The sequence below is a fragment of the Equus quagga genome, chromosome 8 (assembly GCF_021613505.1).
Source record: "Equus quagga isolate Etosha38 chromosome 8, UCLA_HA_Equagga_1.0, whole genome shotgun sequence".
Lineage (NCBI taxonomy): Eukaryota > Metazoa > Chordata > Mammalia > Perissodactyla > Equidae > Equus > Equus quagga.
The window spans coordinates 113,395,806-113,419,045 of NC_060274.1; the positions used below are offsets into that span (position 1 = coordinate 113,395,806).

General features: G+C 35.0%; 1 protein-coding gene and 1 long non-coding RNA gene across 2 annotated transcripts in view; one reads left to right on the plus strand and one right to left on the minus strand.

The window, feature by feature from the left end:
• The window catches only part of AGBL3 (AGBL carboxypeptidase 3), an 82,998-nt gene that overhangs the window by 45,375 nt on the left and 14,383 nt on the right, over nt 1-23,240 (plus strand). Inside the window, exons 13-15 of the mRNA XM_046669388.1 lie at nt 1,098-1,172; nt 6,297-6,354; nt 7,810-7,881. Coding sequence (XP_046525344.1) covers nt 1,098-1,172; nt 6,297-6,354; nt 7,810-7,881 — 205 coding nt within the window. The remainder of the gene's footprint in view (nt 1-1,097; nt 1,173-6,296; nt 6,355-7,809; nt 7,882-23,240) is intronic.
• LOC124243637 (uncharacterized) overlaps nt 17,293-23,240 on the minus strand; it is a 34,969-nt gene continuing 29,021 nt past the window's right edge. The window contains exons 2-3 of the long non-coding RNA XR_006889731.1: nt 18,106-18,173; nt 17,293-17,462 (exon numbers count right to left, since the gene is read on the minus strand). This is a non-coding gene — a long non-coding RNA (uncharacterized LOC124243637). The remainder of the gene's footprint in view (nt 17,463-18,105; nt 18,174-23,240) is intronic.

Consider the following 23,240-nt stretch of genomic DNA (forward strand, 5'->3'; position numbering starts at 1 on the left):
CAGCTGCATTCCCACCCCTTTCTGTTATATCTGTCACAAAATTACATCATTATACATTGTATGCCCCAAGACATAGACTAATAATTCTTTTAAATGTATTAGTCTCATAAATTATGTAGAAAACAAGATTTGGAGTAACAAACCAAAGTTATAGTAGTACTAGCTTTTCCACTGATAATTGCTTTTTTTTCTTTAAATGTGGTAGTTTCTTAAACCACGTAGAAAACAAAAAGTGTAGTTTGAAACCATTGTTTCATTAATACTAGCTTTTATGATTACCCATCTGTTTACCTTTATTGAGATCTTTATCTCCCATGGCTTTGAGTCACTGTCTAGTGTCCTTTCATTTCACCTTGCCGGACTCCCTTGAGCATTTATTGCAGGGCATGTCTAGTGGTCATGAACTCCTTCACCCTTTGTTTATCTGGGAATGTCTTAATTTCTCCCTAACTTTTGAAAGGACAGTTCTGCCAGTTTTTTTTCTTTAAGCACTTTGACTATATTGGCTCACTGTCTTCTGGCCTCCAAAGTTTCTGATGAGAAATCTGCTAATAATCATATTGAGAATCCCTTGCATGTAACAATTTGCTTCTCTCTTGCTGCTTTCAAGATTCTCTCTTAGTCTTTGACTTTGAAAGTTTGATTATAATGTGTCTCAGTGTGGGTTTTATTTATTTCATCTTACTTGGAGTTTATTGAGCCTCTTAGATGTTTACATTCATGTCTTTCATCAAATTTGGAAAGTTTTCAGTCATTATTTCTTCATTCATTGGCATTTCTGGGTTGCTGGCTTCTCCAGCTCTAAGGCTGGGATATATGAGGCAAAAAGAAAACTGCTCATTGTCATGCTACTCCTCTACTCCTGAGCTGCCTCACCAGGATGTCTTCTTTTTTCCAACTTTTAGAGCCTCTTCTGTTTATTTTGTATATAATACCAAGAGTTTTTAGTTATACTTCATGTGAGGGATAGGAAAAACACTTCATCTTCCTAGAAATGAAAGTTTCAAGTTAGTTTTATGTCTGTATATATACTGTCTTTGAAGTGTTGATTAAATATTGATTTTAAATATGATTCTTTTATCTAGATAGAAACCAAGAAAAAACATCTCAAAACAAAGAAGGAAAGAAATTCTACCATAGTAAGCCATCAAAATACCAGAAAAGAGCAAGAGGTAAATATTCATTGATCTGGTTGTTAACAGCTTTTGAAAAAATTATTGAAATATTGAGAATGGCAAGTTATTTCCTCCTTCACTTCTTACACCCTAATTTTTTCACCAGGAAAAGTTAACAATTAAAATTTTTCTCATATTATTTATAGTTTATAAAAACATGAAAAACCCTGGGAAGATGAGAGGAGGGTCTTATTAAGGTCCTGTAATTAAATTTCACTTATACTTCCCTTACTCAGAAAAGTATTTGAGGCATCTTACAAAGATGTACCTAGGATAGTGTCAACAAAAATAATCCATCATTAATCTATAAATGAAAATTGGGGTGAGTTTATTCTGAGCCAAATGTGAGGCCTATATAGCCTGGGCCCTTCCCTCCCTAAGGAAGGAAAGGCACCAAAGAAGTGGGGTGTACAGAGTAGTTACATACCCTCAAAGAGCATGTTTCACATATGATTGAAATGTCCCTTTTACAATAGTTACGAGACTGCTCTGTCAGCACAGTGATTGACGGACACAGCAGGGTAGCAGATCTGTTGTCTGGAGCTGGGTGGTCACAGGTGAGTGCAGCAATCATTTCTAGCCTAGGGAAAGATGCTTATCCTTAAGGAAATGACAATGTGGGGGAAGTTGTACCTTTATCTTAAGGGCATTTGTTCTTGCCTTTGGGACACAGGAAATGCTTAAAGCAGATATATAATGCATGCTCAATGGCCATGTTAGGGCCTTTTGGAAAAACAAAGTCAGACTGAATTACATTTACACCAAATGGTTTCCTCATATACTCCAATATATCCTATTGCTTGCAATTTATTTGTCATTAGGAAGAAGAAATAAATTAAAACTAAGAAAAATTAAATAGGAATACAAAGTATAAAATAAATGGTGCTGGGAGATCAACTTCCACGATGACAGTGTGAGGGCCTCTTGCAAAAACTGGTGAAAATTATTATTTTTTTTAAATACAACCATTTAAAGTCTCTGGAAATGGTCGTAAGGGGATATAGCAAAGGAAAAAAAAATCTATTCTTGAAAATCTACTAAAATTTGATTAACAAAAGCAAGAGCCTGTCATATTTGAATTGACTCCGCCCTCCTTCCTCCCTCCCAGCTCAATGAGACTGAAACCCCACTTCAGATTAGTGCAGTCAAGAACCCAGGTCCCCCTCTCCCCATAGATACCAGTCAGAGGGCTATCTTCCCAGGAAGGGCATGGTATCATTATTTGTTATCCTGCCTCCAGCTACCTGTTGCTGAAGCTAAGTTCCAGCTGAATGCAGCCAAGAGGTAGGGGCTCCCTTCTTTCATCCAGACCCCATTCGTGAGAATGAGACTGTACCTTGGGTGCTACATCACCGAGAATATTTTGGCCTTAATTGCCTTGCCTTGGTCTGTAAAGTGGTGGTTCCACATCACGAGAGGCAGATAGAGAAGACCTGAGACTACTGCCCTCTTTCCACCTACAGCTCAGCTCCTAAAGTTGGGTATCACTGAGAGAAGAATGCCATTGTCCCCACCTCCAGCTCCAGAGACACTCAGGTCAGAAATTTTGCCTTGGGAGAGAACCAGATTAAACAGCGCCTAATCTCTTCCCCAAGGAAGTAACTTAATTTGCAATAGATCCTGGAGAAATTCAAGTTTAAGGGCATTCTCAAAACCAGTGCAAGTATGATAAAAGGCAATTGAGAAGAGATTGGTAGATTCATTAGAGATAAAAGCTAAACTATAGGCCAGCTAGTTTGCCAGAGAGAACTGGGGAAAGAGATTGCTGAGAGGAGCCCTCCTGGTGTCAGAACAAATTTCAGACACTGCCCTCATGAACTATCTCTTTAAAGGAGCCTGAATTTGATTGGATTAGTCTGTAGAGCAATTTATGCCCCAGGAAACAATAGAGTTATAAATCAGAAATTAGTGGAATTTAACAGCTGGGTGTTGTCAGGGAAAGAGACAGTCAAAGACAGCCCTGTCAAAACCACTGCCATCCCCGGGTGAGTGTGGGCATACCCAAGTCTGCACCCCTGAGGAGCAAAATCAGAGGGTTAACTCTGCAAGGGGATAATGAACTTCACTAAAATAATCTAGCTGGTCACTAAAGAAACAGACAAATAAATAATAATAAGCTCCAGAAGGGGTAGGGAGAGGAAGATCAGTACCCAGAATTCAACAGAATTCTCTAGTTAGGAAATAAACCTGACAGACAAGATGAAGGACGGCTAAAGTGATATCTCTGGTTGATGGGATCCAAACAATCCACGCTTGGATCCAATCAATGAGTTCTTAAGCATCTGTTACCTGTGGAGAACCCAGAAGTTGGAGACCTGGGGACCAGGCTTTATCAGATTCAGAAAATTAGAAGATTTCTACTCAAATATTCAAACAAATAAAAATATCAGAAGTTGTTTTGCAAATATTTCCTGTGTTAATAATAGTGATCCAGCAGCAGTAGGGAATTTAAAGTTAGCCGTAACAGGTTTATTCAGCAGATATTGAACACCCAATACACTGTCATCTGCCAAATATAGATTGAATTAGCCGAAACTAATTTCCCAAGAACTTTTGAAATTATTTTTCTCTCTTCTTTCCTTAGTTCTTTTTTTTTTTAACCTTTTATTTTGAAATACTTATAGATCCACAGGAAGTTATAAAAAAATGTATACAGGAGGTCCCTTGCATCCTTCACTTCTCCTCCATTGTTAGTATCTTACATACATTATCATACTATATCAACACCACAAAATTGACATTGATACAATCCAGAGAACTTATTCAGATTTTAGCAGTATGCATGTTCTCGTTTGTATTAGTATTCCTCACAAATTTTAAATTCTATTTGTAAAGCATATTGTTACGTAATATTGTAAATTTTGACAATTGATATCTAATTCTCTGTTTGTAAATTATGCAATCTGAACAATGTGATTATGCTTGGGGGAGGGCCAAGATTATAAAAAATTTGTTTGGTAAACAAACTCCCTAATTGATCTTGTGTTAAGTCATTTGTACAACCCAATAACCAAAGTAAGTTTTGTTTTCTTATTTTTTTGGATGTAGATATTGTGAGACATATTTATTTAGTTCTCATAAACATGTCCACATAGTGGTTTTCCTCATCTTTCCAAGCTATAGTTCATGTTGTAAAAGGAAAAAACTTCAATCGAGTAGGTCTAAAGATCCAATTGGCTTTATTCAGTGGTTAATGGATCAGGCAGTGTCCCATCTAGCAAGTAGAAAGGAGCTCCAAGGAGTTGTACAAAATGGCAGGTTTTTATAGGCAGAAAGAGGGTGGGACAAGGAAGTTAAGAGTTGATTATTTCAGGCAATGTCACCTTTCCTCAGGGGAAGGCAGGGGGTCTTATCAGACAGATTACCTTACTGGTGTTCATCAGGAAATTCCAGACTGATTGGTTTAAAATTCCACCCCTGAGAGAGGTTGAAACTACAAATAAGTTAGGTTTTAAGACTTGGTGGGGCTCAGCAGAGTGACTTCATTTTGGGCCTTTTGTTTCTTTTTTAACCATGTAAAATATGATAAATTCCTTTATATTAAATGTTCACGTATTTTTGTCTTTCTTGATTGGCGGTTTACAATTGTTATGAAATCATAATCTATAATTAATATTGAATCTTCCAAATGGAAAACAATCATCATTTGGTCATTTCAGACAGTTGCATACATTCTAAGTGTGTCCATAAACTAATGGAAGTTCTTAGTCATTGATCTTAAAATTTATTTTCTAATAATCTTTAGCAAGAAGAGTGAATAATGTCATCTTATTGCCTGAGGACAACTTAAATTCATGCTCTTGAAATATTTCTTATTTTAATGGTTTGCTTCTAAGGTATCAATACATCCCTAATATAATATTAGTAAATTATTTTTAAAGTTTTTTGGTTAAATTTATTTCCTACCAGGACACTCTTAGTAATTAATTTTGAAGATTTTCAGCAAAAGCAAACAATTATAGATTACTGTTGTTAGAATTTGTAGATCATATTCATAAGGACACCGCCTGGTGATTTTCTATGGGATAAATGTAATAGTTTGTTATGGTTCACAGCATCATTTCAATCAAGGGAAGAGGGCTAAAAATGACATTAAGAGTTTATCAAATCAAGTCTCATTACAAACAAATTTTCTTCAGCCTACTCTCACCCCTTGTCTCTCCAAATTCTAGTGACTATATGACACTGCTACTTTTAACTTTGGGTAATTTTTTTCTAAATATTTCCCTTTCTCTCTCCCTTCAATAATCAATAATAAAGTTTTGGTTTTTACATTTTCCTTCCATTTTCATACTGATTATATCATTTTTTTTTTTTTTTTTTTGCTGCCAATCAATCTTATCTACAAAGAAAGGGATTTTAACTCTATTTCATCGTCCACTTTCATCGTGAATTGATATGCATTACAGCTTGGCAAAAATATTTTCAATTCGTTTTTCCTTTCTCAGGCCATTTTGGAAAATTCTTTATAACATCCACATACCAAAGATGCAGAAACGAAAGTTTGGAACCATTTAAAATGTTTTCGTGGTCACATAATGATTTGTAAACTACTCGAGATTAGCCGCCACAATTCTATAGCATTTTGTGTCTCTTTAACTGGATCATATTGCTAACTCCTTTCAAGATAGAAAGCAATGCCATATATATTCTCTTTCTTCCTCTGGACTTCTTTACAAGCTACAAGAAAATATTTTTCATCTTTTCTATATAAGCACAGATTTGGAATCGCTTATACATTTTCATATAATTTTAAATATTCTCACACATTTTACACACTTATCTTCCTACATCTTTATTCTTCTCATTTAAGTAAGTGAGATTATAAGTATACATTTTTTTGGTTTCTTTCTCATCTTAAATAAGTTCTATATGAAGTGAAAAAATTTTAAACTCCATTAGTATCAATATTTTCTTCTACTCATTGCTATAAGAGAAAAGTAGTGTTGTGAAAGATATCAGAAAGTTCTGATTTAAGAGATTATTTTTGTCTTTTCTAAACCTCTGAGGATAAAATGACGAATGTTGAAAATTACTGTACCATAAAGCATATAGGATGTCTACCTCATTTTCATGTTTATAACATAGTACTGTTTTCCCTCTGGTTCTGTGTTTCATTAGGTTTGTAATAAAGGACATTTAGTGCAAAGACATAAAGAATCAAATTCTGATGTGAAAGGTAATGTTCTGCTTCCGCCCTCTCATAAACAATTAATTCATTTACTCAGCACTTTTTTGTGCTACAACTTTGAGATTGCCACTGTGCTTGGTGCTAGGGATATTAAGAAGTATACTATATCATTTCTTCCTTTCAGGAGCTCACCTTTTAATAGGGAGAGATAAACAAGTAAACAAGTTCATTGCAGTGTTACACATGCAATGTCAATAGTCTGGACAGAGTTCCAAGAGAGCACAGAGAAAGGAGTGGTCAGTTACATTGGAGGGTTCGAGAGTGAGTGGTCCACACACTTGAGGGATATCTCTGATTTGAAAGCTTTTTCCCCAAACAAAATATAGAGATTTTATATTCTAAAAACCATCTTGGTCCTCTTGTTTTATAACTTAACAAAGGATGAGGCCAGGCGAGAAATTAAATTTTGGAATATTCACTTGCTTCTACTGGAATCTGATGAGTCTGATATGAATCTCTGATTGACTAACATTTCTGGTATTCTTTTTCTTAATTTCTATCTCCTTATCTTTCCTTAAGGTCCTTTGAAAAATATTCATTTAATTTGAGCAATATTTTAATTTTATCTAAAATAATTCTTTAATTTTATGTGTATGAGTATTATTTTTGTATATTTATACCATACTTATTTCTAAAAAGGATTTGAGGTAACCTAGTTAAAAATACATATACATGAACATATATCTTTTTAGTTTATGATTTGGCAGGCTAATTAAAAATAGAAATGGGGATAAGAACCACACCAAGGAAAGGGGAAAATTCTAGTATAATTAAAATGGTTAATTTACTTGAATTTTAAATTAATTATTCTTTTTCGTAGTGATCAGTCAAGCAAATCAGTTACTTTTTATATGTAACTTTTATATATTCTTCTGATAAAAATTTAATGTCAAAAATTAAAAATAAAGAGCACATTTTAGAATACTTATTGTAGAGCTTTTTCTACATCTATACACATACACTCCATGTTAATTAATCACAGAATCTTCAGGTTGTTTTGGAACCTACATTTTCATTTAAAATTGAAGTGTATTATTAACTTCTTTACGTGGTAATAAACGGTGGCAAAGTATTCCATTGTAAGAGTGAACCTTAATTTATTTAGCCACCCTCGTTCTTAAACTTTGTTTACGTTTTTTATTGTAAACAACAATGAAGACCTTATAACTTCCTATTTGTATATATTCTTAATTATTTATTTATAGCAGATTACTAGAAAGGAATTGCAGACCCAAAGGGTATGGATATTTTCTAGACTTTTGCTATATATAGCAAAATTGCAACAAAAATTCATAAGATTTGAGAACTGTATTAATTTCATTGAGCTAAACTAGTGTTTACATGTTATCTGCTAGCATTTTTCATTTAGAAGATAAAAATATGAAATAAAAAAGTCAATGAATTATTTTCATGCTACTAATGACCTTTTACCATCTTTTCTAGATACGAGGACAAATGTATCAGATGATTGTATATTTGAATACTTCAGAAGACAATTCCCTAATAAAGCTTTGGGTGAGTAAAATGGGGATATAGACAGTAACGGGTGGTCAACTATCATCTGATCTGAGCTATTGAATAATATGTATCTGATCAACATATAAGAAACTAGGAGATTATCTTCACATTGGACGGCCAAGGAACAATTCACCTTCCCAGAAATTTTGAATCTCAAATTTTTATTTTTTCCTCTAGCTCTAGAAATATATAGAGGAAGCCAGTAGAAATTCATTATATGTCAATTTGCTTTCTTGTATTTTTACACAGTCAAAAAAAAAAAAGAATATTGATCTCATTGTCTGATCTTTATTTCCCTTCTCACTGAATCTTAAAGCAGAGAGAAACCTTAAGAGTACTCGTCTCACCTCCTACTCATTACAGGATCCAGACTCATCCACCCTTTGATTGACTACACTTGGTGATTAGTAGTTTAACAAATTGCAATACAGTTCATTCCATTGCTAGAGAGCTGTGACATTGAGAAAGTTCTTTTCATGTTGAGTTAAAAACATGTGTCCCTGTAAATTTCATCTACCTCTTTAATAACACAAAACAAAGAGAGAAGGAACCTTACAGGTAAGCATTTCTGACTGACTCATTTTCTCTGATTCTCCTTGAAATAATGAGAACAAATGTAAAACCTCTTCCACATGATAGATCATAAGTATTTTTTAAAATATCATGTATTTCCCTGAAACCTTCCTTCCATTTCGTCCAACCATCTATAATACAGCATGATTCATGTCTCTTTACCACTTTATTTACTCCTTTCTATCACTATTCAAGCTGGAAAGAAGCTGAGCACAGTATTGCAGATGTCATCTAATGCATATACAGTAAACCATCAGTCTCATTTGCTTCTTTCTAGATACTAGATTTCCATTAACGCAGTCTAAGATTGCATTTCTTCTTTTGAATATTATCCTAAAATATTGACAAATTGGATTTATATATATTCAAACCTATAAAGTTTTATTTCTACAGTGCTGCTGCTAAGTTGTGTCTCCTCCATTCTCTACTTCTTCAATTTTGGTTTGGTATTTTGGCTCAATGTACTGGGCTTTAAATTTATTCCTCTTAAATTAAGTCTGCTTAGATTCAGCCTTTCATTAGCTCTTGACCTTGATTATATCATATTGTTGTCCTACATACAGATGTGTGTATACCTGCATAGATGCACATATATATTTGTGTGTATACATGTAAGTACATACATAGCTATACATACATTCGACCTCTTGTCAAAGCTTCAGACTCCTGTATTTAACTTTCTGCTATACATCTTCACATAGATGTCCCAAATATCTGAATTCAAATTTATCTGCTTCTACACTAAATGGTATTCCTCCTGTATTCTCTATAACTTTGGCAGCAGTAATATCTACAGAACCAAGCTAGAAACCTGGTAGTTACCGTCTTTCCTCCTTTCACTTCCATCCCTCTGTCCAGTCATCCACTGAATCCAAGTGATTCTACCTCATAATCCCTTTTTCTCCATCTTAACTACCATCATTCTTTTCAGACTCCTATCACCTATTTACCGGGAATACTATAGTTTTCTAGTTGGTCTCCTTGTTACCCATATTGCCATCCTAATTCCACCCTTTATAGTACCATAGAAATGACCTGTCAGAAACACAGATCTGATTATGTAACACCACTACCCTAAAGCCTTTCAGTAATTCTCAGTTCTCTAACAGTGGTTAAAGTTGGCACAATCCTGAGACTTAAAATTTTTTAGGCTTTCTCTTTATAATTTTTCAACTTTTAATTTTGAAATAATTTTAAGAATAGTACAAAGAGCTATGTCTATCTATCTATCTATCTATCTATCTATCTATCTCTTTCTATATTTCCCCCAATCCATTTCTACAGACATTATGCTCCTTTATTCCCAAACAACTTCTGCATATATTTTCCAAGAACAAGAACGTTCTCTCACATTAAAATCAGAAAATTCAACTTTTGATACAATACTATTTGTATCATACTCTAGTTAAATTTTGCCAAATGTCCCAATAATGTCCTTTAGAGCAAAACTTTTCCCTGATTCAGGATCATGAATTGCATTTAAGTGTCCTATCCCTTTATTCTCTTTTAACTTGGAACAATTGTTCAGCCTTTCTTTTCATTCACAGCACAGGCATTTTTGAAGATTATGGGCCAGTTGTCTTATAGAACATCTGGTTTTAAAATTTTGGTGTCCATGAAAACTACCTGGGGGGCTTATAAAAACCCCAGCTTCTGATTCTAGGTTGGTCTTTGTTGTCAACTCTTGAATCTGCATTTTTTTGTAGAATACCTCAGATAATTCTGATACGGGTCATCTACAGACCGCACTTTGTGACTCACCACTTGGGGAGCTATAGTGAGAGTTGATTAGGAAGCCAAGCAGTTGGGACCTAGCCCATTTAACCCTTTTTCATCATGAGTAGACTTGTTGTACAATTTTTCTTTCAATAATGGTCTGTTACTTAAAATATATATATATATATATTTTTACAACCATTTGCTGCAGCATAGAAACCAAATTCTCTAACATGAAATACAAGACTTCCAATGAACTGGCCCCTGACTACCTCTCCCGGTTTATCTCTTGCCATTCTCTGCCTTTTACTTTATGCCTCAGCAAAGATGATCTTGTAGCCTCAAAATACATGTCTTCTCAGCTCCTTGCCTTTGCTCATACTGTCTTTTCTGCCTGAAACATAATTCTCCCTCTCTTCAACTAGATTAGCTACTCATCATTTAAGAAGTAGGTATCAAAGTTTAATAAGACTCATATACAGTTCGTTACAATGAGTGAGATAAATTGAGTGATAACACTATGCACAAAATGTACCATGCTATGGCATTACATAGAAGTTATTTGGAGATAGGGGAGTATCAGAGAAAGTTTCTCAGAAAAGGTAATTGTTAGAATTCCAGGGGACAAATACATAGCATTTTTCTTTACAAGATTCTCAATCCATTAAGAATTAAGACAAAAGAGTAAGACAAACAAAGAGTAAGACAAACTGAATCCAGCAACATATGAAAAGGATTATACATAATGATCAAGTAGGATTTATCCCAGAAATGCAAGGTTGGCTTAGCATATGAAAACTAAACAATGTAATCTATCATATTAATAGAACAAAGAACAAAATGCACATAATCTCAGTAGATGCAGAAAAAGTGTTTGGCAAAATCCAACATCCTTTCATGATTTACAAAAACATTCAACAAACTAGGAATAGATGGAATCTTCCTCAACCTAATAAACGCCTTCTATGAAAATCCCACAGCTAATATAGTAGTTGATGGTGCAAGACTGAATGCTTTCCCCCTAAGATTAGGAGCAAGACAGGGATGTCTGCTCTCAATACTTCTATTCCACATTATAATGGAGGTTTAGGCAGGGTAGTTTGGCAAAAATAATAAATAAAAAGTATCCAGAACGGAAAGGAGTAAAACTGTCTCTGTTTGCAGAAGGCATGGTCTTGTATATAGAAAATCCTATGGAATACACATACACACACCAAAAACTATTATAACTACCAGATGAGTTCAGCCAGGTTGCAAGGTAAAATATTAACACATAAAAGTCAATTGTAATGGGTGGATTTTATGGTATATGAATTAGATCTCAATAAATCTGTTATAAAAACCAATTATAGTTTTATATACTAGCAATGAACATTCTGAACATGAAATTAAGAAAACAATTCTGTTTACAATAGCATCAAAAGAATAAAATACTTGGGAGTAAATTTGACAAAAGCAGTGCAAGACTTGTACACTGAAAACTACAAAACACTGTTGAAATATATTAAAGAAGATCTAAATAAATGGCAAGATACCCCCATGTTCATGAATCAAAAGACCTGATATTGTTAAGATGGCAATTTTCCCCAAATTGATAAACAGGTTCAATGCAATCCCTATCAAACTCTCAGCTGAAACAGAAACTAACAAGCTGAACCTAAAATTCATATAGAAATGTAAAGGACCCAGAATAACCAAGACAATTTTGAAAAAGAAAAAGTTCAAAGACTCACACTTTGCAATTTCAAAACTTGCTACCGAGCTACAGTAATGAACACAATGTGGTATTGGCATAAGGGTAGATATAGAGATCAGTGAAATAGAATTGAGAGTACAGAAATAAGCCCGTATATTTATTGTCAATTGATTTTCAACAAAGGTTCCAAGAGAATTCAATGGAGAAAAAAATAGTCTTTTCAACAAATAGTATTGGGGCAACTGGATATCCACATGCAAAAGAATGAAGTTGGACTTATTACCTTACACCATACACAAAATTAATTCACAATGGATGACAGACCAAAATGTAAAAGCTAAAGCTACTCTTAGAAGAAAACATACTCATACTATGTAAACCTACTAAGGGGATGTCTAGTTTCAGCTCCAACATGTAAAAGGCTGGAGTTGGAGAATAGACCTTTGTCATGGAGAATGTTCTGGGTATATTTCGCAATACTTACTCTTCCTCCCCTCATCAGAGTCAGCCCCTTCTAGCCTTCCTGTCTCACTGAAGGGTTGGAGGAAGGAAAGCTAAGAAATGCTTGCTAAGGTCAGAGCCCAGGGACACAGACCCACTAAAGGACTGGGATTTAATAATAAGATTATAGGATGCTCCCTTTCCCCCTTGGTCATATCTGAGTTTATGCATGTCTCTCTCAAACATGGCATTCCAGTCAAAGCCTTGGTACATAGTTGTATATTCTTAGGTGTGGGTCCTTCTAGTTGTGGCATGTGGGATGCTGCCTCAGCGTGGCTCGATGAACAGTGCCATGTCCGCACCCAGGATTCGAACCGACGAAACACTGGGCCGCCTGTAGCGGAGCACGCAAACTTAACATTGTTGATGGGAATGTAAAATGGTGTAGCCAATTTGAAAAATAGTCTGGCAGTTCCTCAAACAGTTAAATGTAGAGTTAACAAATAACCCAGCAATTTCGTTCCTAGGTATATACTCAAGAGAAATGAAAACATATCTCCACACAAAAACTTGTAGATGAATGTTCTTAGAATATTCTTCGTAATAGCAAAAGGTAGAAACCAGTGTCCATCAATTGATGAATTGATAAACAAAATGTGATATATGCATATAATGAGATATTGTTCAACTACAAAAAAGAATAAAGCACTGATACATGCTACAACATGGATGACCCTTGAAAACATGCTAAGTGAAGGAAAGTGGACACAAAAAGCTGCATATTCTATGATCCATTTATATGAAATGTCCAGAATAGGCAGGTCCATACAACAGAAAGTATATTAGTGTTTGCCAGGGGCTAGGGGTTGGAGTGAGAAATAGGGAGTGGGTGCTAATGGGTATGGGGTTTCCTTTTGGCGCGATGAAAATGTTCTAAAGTTAGATTGTGGTGATGGTTGCACAACTCTGCAGATATATTAAAAAAAACACTGAATTTTACATTTTAAATGGGTGAAATGCATGGTACGTAAGTTATATCTCACTAAAGTTGCCCCAGGATGCAAAAATTCTGAGTTTTCAGTGATAAGCAGAAGTTTGGGAAAAAGTACAAAATCCTTTTGCCATCATTGCTTTCAGTTTGCAAAAATAGAGACTGAAAGCAACATTTTTTTGGGGGGGAGGGTTTATTTTTTGTTTTCCAACTTTCTTGAGATATAATTAACACGTAATATTGTGTAGCTTTGAGGTGTACAATGTGATGATACATGTATGTCAAGAAATGATTACTACAATAAGGTTAGTTAACACATTCATTATCTCACATACTTACCATTTTGTGTCTGTCTGTGTGATGAGAACATTTAAGATCTACTCTCTTAACAACTTTCAAGTATACAATACAGTAATGTTAACTATAGTTACCATGCTGTACATTAGGTCCCCAGAACTTACTCATCTTCTAACTGGAAGTTGTACCTTTTGACCACCAACACTCATTTCCCTCACCTCTCAGCTCCTGGCAACCACCAATCTACTGTACTTCTGTGAGTTTTGTTTTTTTAATTTCCACATATAAATGAGATCGTACAGTATTTGTCTTTGTTTATCTGACTTATTTCATTTAGCGTAATGCCCTCAAGGTTCATCCATTTTGTCACAAATGACAGGATGTCCTTCCTTCTTGTGGCTGAATAATATTCCATTGTATAAATATATACCACACCTTCTTTATCCATTCATCCATTGACCAACACTTAGGTTGTTTCCATGTCTTGGCTATTGTAAATAATGCTACAATGAACATCAGAGTGTAGACATCTCTTTGAGATCTTCTTTCATTTCCTTTGTATATATTCCCAGAAGTGGGATTGCTGGATCATACTGTAGTTCTACTTTTAATTTTTTGAGGCTGTACCAATTCACATTCCACCAACAGTGCACCAAGGGTTCCACATCCTTGCCAACACTTATCTCTTGTCTTTTTGATGATAGCCATTCTAACAGGTGTGGGGTGATATCTCATTGTACTTTTGATTTGCATTTCCCTGTGATTAGTGATATTGAGTACTTTTTCATGTACCTGTTGGCCATTTGTATATTTTCTTTGGAAAAATGTCTATTTAGTTCCTTTGCCCATTTTTTAATCAGATTTTTTGGTATTTTGCCATTGACTCATATGTGTTCTTTATATATTTCATATATGAACCCCTTATCAGATATATGATTTGCAAATATTTTCTTCCATTCTATAGGTTGCCTTTTTTTTTATTGATTGTTTCTTTTGCTGCACAGAAACATTTTAGTTTGATACAGTCCTGCATTAAACTTTGCTTTTGTTGCCTGTGTTTTGGGTGTCATATACAAAAACTCATTGCCAAGACCAATGTCAAAGAGCTTTTACCCTATCTTTTATTCTAATAGTTTTATTGTTTCAGGTCTTACGTTTAAGTCTTTTACCTATTTCAGGTTAATTTTTGTGAGTGGTGTAAGATAGGGGGTCCAATTTCATTGTTCTATATGTGGTTATCTACTTTCCCCAACACCGTTTGTTGAAGAAAGTATACTTTCCCCACTGAGTAGTCTTGGCTTCCTGTCACATGTTTTTTGACCATATATGTAAGGGTTTATTTCTGGGCTCTCAGTTTGGTTTTGTTGGTCTATGTGTCTTATTTTTATGCCAGTACCATATTGTTTTGATTATTATGGCTTTGTATTGTAGCTTGAAATCAGGAAGTGTGATGCCTCCAACTTTGTTCTTCTCTCTCACAAGTGCTTTGGCTATTCAGAGTCTTTTATGGTTCCATACAAATTTTAGAATTATGTTTTCTATTTCTGTGAAAAATGCCATTGGAATTTTGATAGGGATTGCACTGAACCTATAAATGGCTTTAAGTAGTATGGACATTTTAACAATATTAATTCATCCAATCCATGAACATGGGATATCTTTCCACTTATTTGTGTCTTCTTCCATTTATTTCATCAAAGTGTGATAGCTTGCAGTGTACAGGTCTTTCACCTCCTTGTTTAAATTCATTCTTAAGTATTTTATTGTTTTTGATGCTATTGTGAATGAGATTTTTTTTAATTTGTTTTTCAGATCTTTCATTGTTAGTGTATAGAAACACAACTGGTTTCTGTATGTTAATTTTTGATCCTGCAAATTTATTGAATTCATTGATTATTTCTAACAATTTCTTGGTGGAGTCCTTAGGATTTTCTCTAGATAAGATCATATCACCTGCAGACAAAGGCAGTTTTACTCCTTCATTTCAGATTTAGGTGTCTTTTATTTCTTTTTGCCTGATTGCTATGGCTATGTTTTCCAATACTATCTTGAATAAGGGTGGTGAGAATGGACAGTGTTGTCTTGTTCTTGATCTGAGAGGAAAAGCTTTCAGGCTTTCACCATTGAGTATGATGTTAGCTTTGGGCTTGTCATATATGGCCCTTATTATGTTGAAGTATGTTCCTTCCAAGCCAAATTTGTTTGGGTTTTATCATGAAAGGATTTTATATTTTGTCAAATGTTTTTTCTGCATCAATTGAGATGATCATATGATTTTTATCTTTCCTTCTGTTAATGTGATGTGTCACATTAATTGATTTATGTATGGTAAAACATTCTTGCATCCTAGGGATAAATTCCACTTGATCATGGTATATGATCCTTTTAATGTGCTATTGAATTCAACTTGCTAGTATTTTGTTGAGAATTTCTGCATCTAAATTCATCAGGAATATTGATCTGTAGTTTTCTTTTCTTGTAATGTTCTTATATGGCTTTAGTAATGCTGGCCTTGTAAAATAAGTTTGGGAGTGTTCCCACCTCTTCAACAATACAATTTTTTTTGTGTCGAATGGATACAGCATAGGTTATGCACTTTTCATAGTCACTGTCATTGCTTTTTCCCCTTACTGCTAAGGTTGGCGACCATGATTTATAATTCAGTGGATCATCCACTGGTACATCTCTAAGTGATGGGACTTAAGTGTGCAACTTAAGTGTGTTGCAATCAGGAGTGTTAACAATTCATTTTAGACTCTACCTGTGAATTAGCCCTTGTGCTTTGTTTTGAGATAGAGTTAGTTTAATTTTAACATTGTGGATATTGGGACCAAGTTTCTAAGAGTCCAGGTAATTAAAGGACAACAGCTACAATATCAAAGCCAGCAGGAGCCAGACTTCACCAAAAAAAAAAAGTTAAATTTGTTGTTTTAATGCAGATACAATGTAGTGGGAGAGGGGGCCTAAATAACCACAACAGAGCTCAGTGTACAGTTTGGAGAAAAGAATTTGGTATTGGGCATCACGAAGGAGACTGAATCTCACAAGTCTAAGGTGAGACAAGCAAGTACTTCAAAATCCATTGAAAGTTTTTTCACCTCCCCAAAAGACACCAATGCTCAGTTAAAAATAATAGCTGGTGGACTCGTTTGGGCATACCACATGAATGAACATTCATTATCATACAATTCCCTTGGTTGCTTAATGAAACTGAGTAAAATTACATTTCATGATTCAGAAGTTTCCACTAAAATGTCCTGTGGATCAACCAAAGGGGAAATTTTGGTGACAGATGTATTAGCCTCTTATAATGTAAAGTTCATTTTGTCAGATCTTACCAACGATAATGTTTTCTACAGTGTATCACATGATACACTGAATCAAAAAAATTCCCTCTAGCGCTTAGGTGCTTTAATTTGAAAAGTGAGGTCTCAAATATTGATTTCTTTGATTTTTATGAAACCACAAAAGAAAATGTAAAACCAAATATTGTTAATATGTTGTCCAAATACAAATTGGACTTTGCTCATCTGTCTGCATTTTTGGCAGACAGTGAAAATGTAAATTTTGGAAAATTTCATTCAGTCTATAAACTTCTTACCAAAGAAAATAAAAAATCTTACCTGCAAATGTCTTGCACACCTTGTACTAAAACAGAGGGTGTGATTTGCCATCTGTGATGAAAGTTTTTGCTCACTTTTTAGTTTCCTCAAAACATGCAGAAGCACTTAATGAGATTTTTGGCTTCATAGAAATGGAAGAAGGTAGCCTCCTTAGACTTGGGCCTACAAGATGGCTATCATTGTTGCTGGCCAGTAGAAAAGACTTTAAAATGTTGGTCTGCCATTAAATCACATTTTCAACCTGTGGGATAAGAAGAACGTCCTCCTCTAATTTGGAAATAGTTTGAAGATGAGAATAGAGGGAAAGACTACAGTAAAACAATTTATATACGGTTTCTGTAAAACTGTTGCATGATCTTTGAAGAGGCCATAAGGAGCATAGAAAAGGATGAATTAACTGCGCCTGAGTTGTTCAATATTATTTGTAGCTTTTAACAAAAACTCATACAGTGAAAAAAATGATATGTTGGGGTAAATAAGACTGACTCAGAATTCAAAAATATGTCACCAGAAAGGGGTAAGCCAGTAAAACGGCGCTAAACCTGCAATTTATTTGAAGTCTACCTTCAGTTTAGGGTCAAACTATCTCTGTGCTTTAAAAACATTTTCCCTGAGAAAGAGAAGTTTAACTTATGATGACATCCAATGTGCTTTAGAATGTCTAAAAACAATGGACACTTTAAATACGGTGACCTTACATAATGAATTTAAAGAGGCAGAAGGTCTGAAAGCCCAAACACTGGTCTACTAAAACCAGTCTATAGACACAAAGTGGAAGGACATTTTTGGAGAGCCGGAAACTAATTCATTACAAGTCTAGAAATCTGCTGTTCTTAATAAGTAAAGTCGTATTCCATGCTCAAACTCATCTGTTGACAGCATACCTTACTTGATGTCATTGCATTGGACTGCCACCAGGAATCAGTGTAATGTGAGCTTGAGAAGAGGAGACCTGCAAGTCAAAGAGAACTTGATCTTGAATGTGTTCGGTTTTACGACTACATAAAATAAAAGAAGGATATCCTAAAAGCTGGCAAGCAGTTCAGAGGAGTATTACTGGAAAAGGAAACACAAAGAGCAAAAATATCCTACTTTATCATGAGACATAAACATTCATTGTTAATTTTAATTAAATATAGGTAATAGGTATTTATTAGCCCCATTGTGTTTACATTCAACTTTTAAAAGGTCTTATATTTATGTGTCTTAGGAATACATAATAGGGGCTGGCCCCATGGCTGAGTGGTTAAGTTTGTGGGCTCTGCTTCGGCTACCTAGGGTTCACCAGTTCAGATCCTTGGCATGGACCTACATACTGTTCATCAAGGTGTGCTGTGGTGGCATCTCACATAGAAGAACTGGAATGACTTATAAATAGGATAATCAACTATGTACTAGGGCTTTGGGGAGGAAAAAAAAAAGAGGAAGATTGGCAGCAGATGTTAGCTCAGGGCCAATCTTATTCACCAAACAACAACAATAACAAAAACATAACAATATGGTGTATAAAATTTAAATATCCAATAAAAAGTTAAAATCTGTATCAGGGGAAAGAAAGAAGCATTATATAAATATATTGTTATATTATTCTCACATATACTATTTGTTTACTTTGTTCTATTAATTACTACTAATTGCCACTGTTAATTATTCCTATTGTTTCCTTGAATAATGGGTTTATGTAACAGAAAAGCAAATAATACAAAAAAATATAAAATTTTAAATAAACACCCATTATATTAAAATCATAATACTTGAGTGTACAATTATTTATAATATATTATACTATTTCTTTTGGTCTGGTATGACTGTGTCCTGGATTGGCTCTCTAAAAATTAGTCACCCTACTATACATGTAGCTGTCCTTAACAGATCCTAACGTACATATTTTCAGTTCTGAACTGTTGACAGTTAGTGGATAGGTATTTCTACTGTTTGCTATTCTCTTGAAACAGTTTAATTAAAACAAGGGAAATATATACTAACGTATTTCATACGTCTGAATGAAACAATGACAGATTAACTGAAGATAAGATCAATTAAGCCAGCCATTAAATATATGAATGAAGTTATTATTGAGAAAGTAAAAAATTAAGTTTTGTTAATCTTAAAAGTCTAAGTTCAGTAACTTTATAGTATATTCTCTTTTTTAAATGAAAATACCTAGACAAGCCCCTTCTTGTCCTCTACAAAGATATTTGAGGTAGGAGAACTACATTTGATTTCTCCTACCTGACTACCTTACTCTTTTTCCTCTGTTTTCTAAGATTCTGATTTTGAATTAAAACAACAGGTAAAAGCGACATTTTGATAACAATTGCTAATTGGATGTCTCCTTATATTCTATACAGTATCTGTGACTAGGGCAGTTTTATACACAGGAGTGCCCATATGATGTGTTTTGAAGGCTTCTGAGATTTCAGTATCCTCAAACTATCCCAGTGGATGCCTTAAAAATCTACAGTTAGACATTTATTTCTACTCATTTATCATTGCATTATCTGAGTTTCTCTTCTTTTTTTTTTATTTTTTAGTTTTTCTGCTTTATTTCCCAACCCACCCCGGTACATAGTTGTATATCTTAGTTGCAGGTCCTTCTAGTTGTGGGATGTGGGATGCTGTCTCAACGTGGCCTGACGAGCAGTGCCATGCCCGTGCCCAGGATCCGAACCCTGGGCCGCCGCAGCGGAGAGCACGAACTTAACCACTCGGCCACGGAGCTGGCCCCTGGGTTTCTCTTCTTAAGAAGAAATTTCTAGCATCAGATAATTATTTAGCACTTTAGAATGAATGACTATCAAATGTTTTACTATCTGTAATAGCAATTGGAGCATCGGTCACTTAGTGATAATACCAGTACCTAAAAACTGAAATAGGAATAGAAAGGGAAGTCAGGGAGAATATAGATAACATAGCCTTTTAGTTTTGTCTACACTAGTAATTATTCTATTGCTAGCTCCCTTGGCAAGTTTCCCTGTCCTTAGGAATAATATGAACAACCATCTAAACAGTGGACTGGGTAAATATTTGACAATAGACTGAATTTGCACAACAGAGGAGACATGGTATGCCCTTTCTTCCTTCCTTGGCCTCTTCTGAGAACTTGGTTTCCACTCAATAAAATGGGTTCTGTTGAAATATGTAGACTCTCCTGACCCCAAAACCCAGAAAATTAGGTAAGAAACCATCTTGAGCATAACCTGTACTCAGATCTAGAATTGATCAATTTAAACCAAGGCTTAATTTTTAAAAATATATTATTTGGCCTATCTATGGAAAGAAATCAAATGATATATCAAGATAAGAGAAAGTGATAGAAAAAGTACTGGATTTAGAAGATGTGAATTCTAGACCTGCCCCTCCCTCTCATTAGCTATGTGATCTTGAGCAAAGAGCTTAACTTGTCTGATTCTGTAACATTCCCTTACATTCCCTCTCTGATGTAAGATGGGGATATCATTGGCCATCCTGCCTATATCACAGGCCTGGTGAGAGCCCCAAGTAAGATAATATCTGTAAGAATACTTTGCCTATGTGAGGTGTAATATACAAATATAACAAGGCACTATATTACACTTGATGAGACAGTTCACTGTTGACATTGAAATCAGAGTACCTAATTTCTTTCAGCTCCCAAAATATGATTCAGAGGCTTAGCAACGTCCAAAAAAACCATTTCTTAGGAACTGGTGAGAGGCCAATCCAGAAAATAATTCATCCCAAGAGCACTGATTTGTATGGAAACTGTTTCAAAGTGACTTCTTTACAGAGTCCTATGAGCAAACAAACTCCCAGTTGGACTGAGAAGACAAGGATACCAACAGAAGGGTTTTTGTTGTTTTTTTTTTAAAGATTGGCACCTGAGCTAACATCTGTTGCCAATCTTTTTTTTTCTTGTTCTCTCCCAACTCCCCCAGTACATAGTTGTATATTCTAGTTGTGGGTCCTTCTAGTTGTGTATGTGGGGCGCCACCTCACATGGCTTAATGAGCGGTGCTAGGTCTGCGCCCAGGATCCAAACCAGCAAAACCCTGGGCCTCCAAAGTGGAGCACGCAAACTTAGCCACTCGGCCACAGGGACAGCCCCAGAAGGGTTTTTTTGATTGTTTAGGATTTAAATAAATAAAAATATAGCTATCATTAATAAAAATCTATGAAATCTGGATATGGGAAGTCCTTTTATAAACAGAGAAGGTTAATAGCCATTTTATTTCTGCCTCTGAAAAATACTTGCCTTATTTAATCTCTTTATGAGATGAATAAGAAAAAAAATTATTTTTGTTTAATATAGCCTTGAAAAAAATCTATTTAATTGCCTCACTCCCAATACCTCCTTTTTATTGATGCTGTTTCTATACCATAGAATAAAAAGGTAATGGACTGCTGATACACACAACATGAATGAATCTCAAAATCATTGTGCTAAGTAAAAGAAACCAGATACAGAAAAGTAGATACTCTATGAAATCTCATATATATGAAATGCAAGTTAATCTATAGAGCCAAAAAACAGATAAAGGTTTCCTGGAGTAGGAGGGGATAGCAGAGGGGATGAAGGGAAGACTGCACAAGGAATGTGTTAGAGATTATCTTTTCTAGATCTTAATTGTGGTGATGGTTTCACAGGTGTTTACAACTGTTGAAACTCCAAGGTTTGGGGCCAGAGCAACTAGCTAGATTGACTTATCATCTGCTGAGATGGCAAAGACTGAGGGTGGAGCAGCAATTAAGTTTAGATATCTTGCTTTTAAAATGCCTTTTAGACATTAAAGTGAAGGCAGCTGTATAGGTGAGTCTGGAGTTCAGAAAAGAGATCTGGGCTGGAGATACACTTGGGAATTTTCAGTATAAAGATAGTATTTTAAGGCGTGAATGTATTTTAAGGCTGGATGAGATTCCTCCGTGAGTGTAAATATAGAAGACAGTTAAGGAGCAAGTCCTTGGGAACTCTGCTGATGGATCAGGAAAAGAGTAAGAACCAATGAACGAAGACTGAGGAGCACCCTGTAGGGTAGGAGGAAAACCAAGAGAACGCGTTGTCCTGGAAGCTAAGTGAAAAAGTGTATCAAAGAGGAGTGAATAATCAACTAAGTCTAATGCTTCTGAGAAGTCAAGTGAGATGGATTTACTATTGGATTTTACAACATAGAGGTTTTATTGAGGGTCTTGATCAGAGAAATTTCAGTAGAATGACAGAGGTGCAAATCTAGTTAAAGTGTATTTTTAAATAGGAAGAGAGAAACTGGAGACAGGTATTATTCATGGAATTTTGCCATAAAAGGGAGATTTTTTTTTTCAGTGTTCCCCACTGCTTCCACCACATGCTTAATTTAAAAATTATGTTTCTCAACTTTATCCAGTCTTTCCTGAGCTGAGATTCTTATCACTTCTTGATTACATTATCTCATAGATATATGTCCTATTGAGTCTTGATGACATGCTAATAAAAATTCTACACTTTTCTTTTTTACTGAAGCAAATCATTTCAGAAAGAGCTATCTTTTCTTCTTCTTTGATGTTGCCCCCTATCTTTATAATATATGCATTTAGGGGTATACATTTTCCTATAAAATGTTATATCTCCATTAGCACTCAGTTTATTACAGAAGGAAGTCTACCCTTTTCCATTATTGAATTTATCAAATAGGAAATGAGATGGATTCTGCCAGAGACTGAGAGGTCCACTTATGTATCTTCAGTTCTGGAAGAGTTTATATGTATTGATTAGATATAGTACAAATACAGAGATTCAGTTGACTGAAGAGAGTGAATATATCCTAATCTTCCACATCTCTGTTTTTGGTATTCAATAGTGAGAAGCTCTATCCATTCTACTCCCGAAGATTCTCTTGAATCTGCTTGTTCATCGTACTGCTGCTCTTTAGTTCAGACTCTTTTTGCCTACCTCGAATTACTGCATTAGCCTCCTAACTTAGCTCCCTGCCTCAAGTTTCACTTCCTTCACCCTGTCATCCTCCTGACTGCCTGTGTGATCTTTCAAAAACGCGGATTATGTCAG